Genomic DNA, 2,335 nt, shown 5'->3' with positions numbered 1-2,335 from the left:
CACAGTGTCTCAGTTGCAGACACACAACACCCACGAGTGCTAATCCTCATCTCGGGGGACTTTAACCATGCCTCCCTCCCCCTCTCTGCCACCCTCCCAAGCTTCACCCAGTATGTTAATTGCCGCACAAGGGGCAATAAAACTCTGGACATATTGTATGCAAATGCCAGGAATGCATACACAGTTGATGCACTTTGTCTTAAGCTGAGAAAACAAGAAGCTCCTCTGTATTTGTATTACAAATGTGATTTCTGCTGTGAACCAGGTAGATGTCCTTGTAATGAATATAATAAGGCACAAGGCCCTGTGGCCTATCCATTAAACACACACACAGAGAGTAGATGTGATGTATGTGGAAGACAGGGTGGCCTTTAGTACTCTATCTTAAATCTCTCTTCCTCTTATTTTGTCTCTCTCTCCTTCATTCTAGTCTTAATGATCCACTCTTTGACTCTCTCTTGCTTTCTGTTTCTACCTCTTGCCCTCTCTATTTCTGCATCCTCTCTTCTTTGGTTAATCTCTTGTATAATAAAGAAGTGACCGTGTTTTGTTGCTCTAATATTTGCAGTTGTACAAGCAGGTGGATAAATGTGTATACACCACAACTAATGCAAGTGCTATCTTATAGTTTGAATTTCACCACTGGACACAAACAGACAATAATGATAAATCCAGTTCATTATATGATACTTTCAGCTACACTCATGTCTCTGAATGGTCTGTTTTCAGTCAACTACAAGATTGAGTCAGGCTTAAACTAGACAGCACTCAGAGAGTGTAGCCTCTGCTAGGAGGCAAATCCATGTTCCCATAATGCCATAAAACAATAAGTCTCATTTATTAACATTTTCCTAAGTGTTTTCTTTGTAGTTTGTTCTTATGAAAGGTCCTAAAAAGTCCAATAAAAGGGCCTGGCACTGCAGAGCCATGCACAAAGGAAGAGAAGAGAAAGGAACACTACAAAGAAAATCTAAAGATAGTGGAGCAACAAGCCAAACCTAAGAAAAACTTTAGTGATGAAGTGAAGAACAATGAAAGAGCTGCCATATTGTAGCACTAGGGGGCAGAAACACTTGGTGGGATGCCCCACAGGGCCATGGGGCATTGTGTACTGTATATAGTTTGGGGAATTTTGGAGGGGTAGATAATCGTCAAGCATGACAGAAAGGAGCACAAAATAAAATTGGTGTATTTCCTAAATTGCATTTTTAAGTGGTATAGTATTGTTATTTGTGGAATGCAGCTCGACAAACCTATAATCAAATTAGTTTTTCTTTAAACCCAGACACCAGAAATGACTGAAGTCATTCTTTTGTTATGAAATGTCCCAGTATGTTAGTGAGAGTAACCTAGCAGCTGTTTCAATTAGCTATAAATTAAAACTCAAAATACAGTAAGTCAGCCCTCCATTTTAAACCAGAGTAAGCTTTATATTACCCCAAGATCATTTTCAAACCAGATACCAGGGGGTGCCTCACAGGGCCAGGCTCGCACCATACCAAATAATATATGCAAATTTGTATGGTAGGTTTACTGTCAACAGTCAACTTTAGAGAACACTCAGTCCTATCACTCAAAAGTTAGCTTTGGCTGATTCCAGGTCAGAGGTTTTAGGTATACAGTTTCAGCAGGCACTGTCAAGCTCAGCAAATCCATTAATGCTGTTATAAAACTTGCATAACTGCAGTAGTCCCAAAAGCCCACTCCAAATCAAACAACAGTCCAAGTTCAATGCCGGCAAACACACACAGCCAAGGAATCCAAAAAATGAGAGGTCAGAGAGGGAAGTCCGAAGGGCAATACACAGAACTCAATCAGTACCAGGAGGGCAAGGCAGTAATCGGTGATCAAGGCAATCTGAGGTCAAAATCAGGAATCACAGGTATCAAGAATAAATGCTGTAAAGTCTGCATGGGAGTCAAGAACAATCTGGCAGCTTCCTGGAGGGAGGAAGCTGCCTATATAGGGGTGAACACAGGTGTAAGCGATTGTCATTGATTAAGTAAAGAATCCGTAGCTGAGGTGAAACCAAAAGAGGAGGTGGTGTCAAAATAAGAGCCTGAGACCGGAAACAGTGGGACAGAAGCATGACAGGACTGCTTGCCATTTGTCAATGTTCTGAAAATGTTTAACCCTTGGATGCACAACCTACCAATACCTACACTCTTCCACGAGTGGGGTCAAAAATGACCCCAATTAAAATCAATGCGTTTTTGCAATAAACTAAAGACATTTCTCTCATTTTGGTTAAGATGATATATTTTGTTCAAACAAAAGAGTAATTTCATTTTTGACATGTACATTTTTTACTTTTCATTCACATTTTAGCACTTAA

At 40.3% G+C, this 2,335-nt stretch overlaps 1 protein-coding gene across 1 annotated transcript in view; it reads right to left on the bottom strand.

Annotated features, from left to right (window-relative positions):
• Positions 1–1,847: 1,847 nt before the first annotated feature.
• LOC109967242 (piggyBac transposable element-derived protein 4-like) overlaps positions 1,848–2,335 on the bottom strand; it is a 1,332-nt gene continuing 844 nt past the window's right edge. The window contains exon 2 of the mRNA XM_020612682.1: positions 1,848–1,857. Within this exon, the coding sequence (XP_020468338.1) occupies positions 1,848–1,857 (10 nt within the window). The remainder of the gene's footprint in view (positions 1,858–2,335) is intronic.

Source organism: Monopterus albus, unplaced genomic scaffold (assembly GCF_001952655.1).
Source record: "Monopterus albus unplaced genomic scaffold, M_albus_1.0 scaffold127.1, whole genome shotgun sequence".
NCBI classification, from domain to species: domain Eukaryota; kingdom Metazoa; phylum Chordata; class Actinopteri; order Synbranchiformes; family Synbranchidae; genus Monopterus; species Monopterus albus.
Note: the sequence above shows the minus strand (reverse complement) of the source record. Positions and strands in the feature narration are given on the sequence as shown.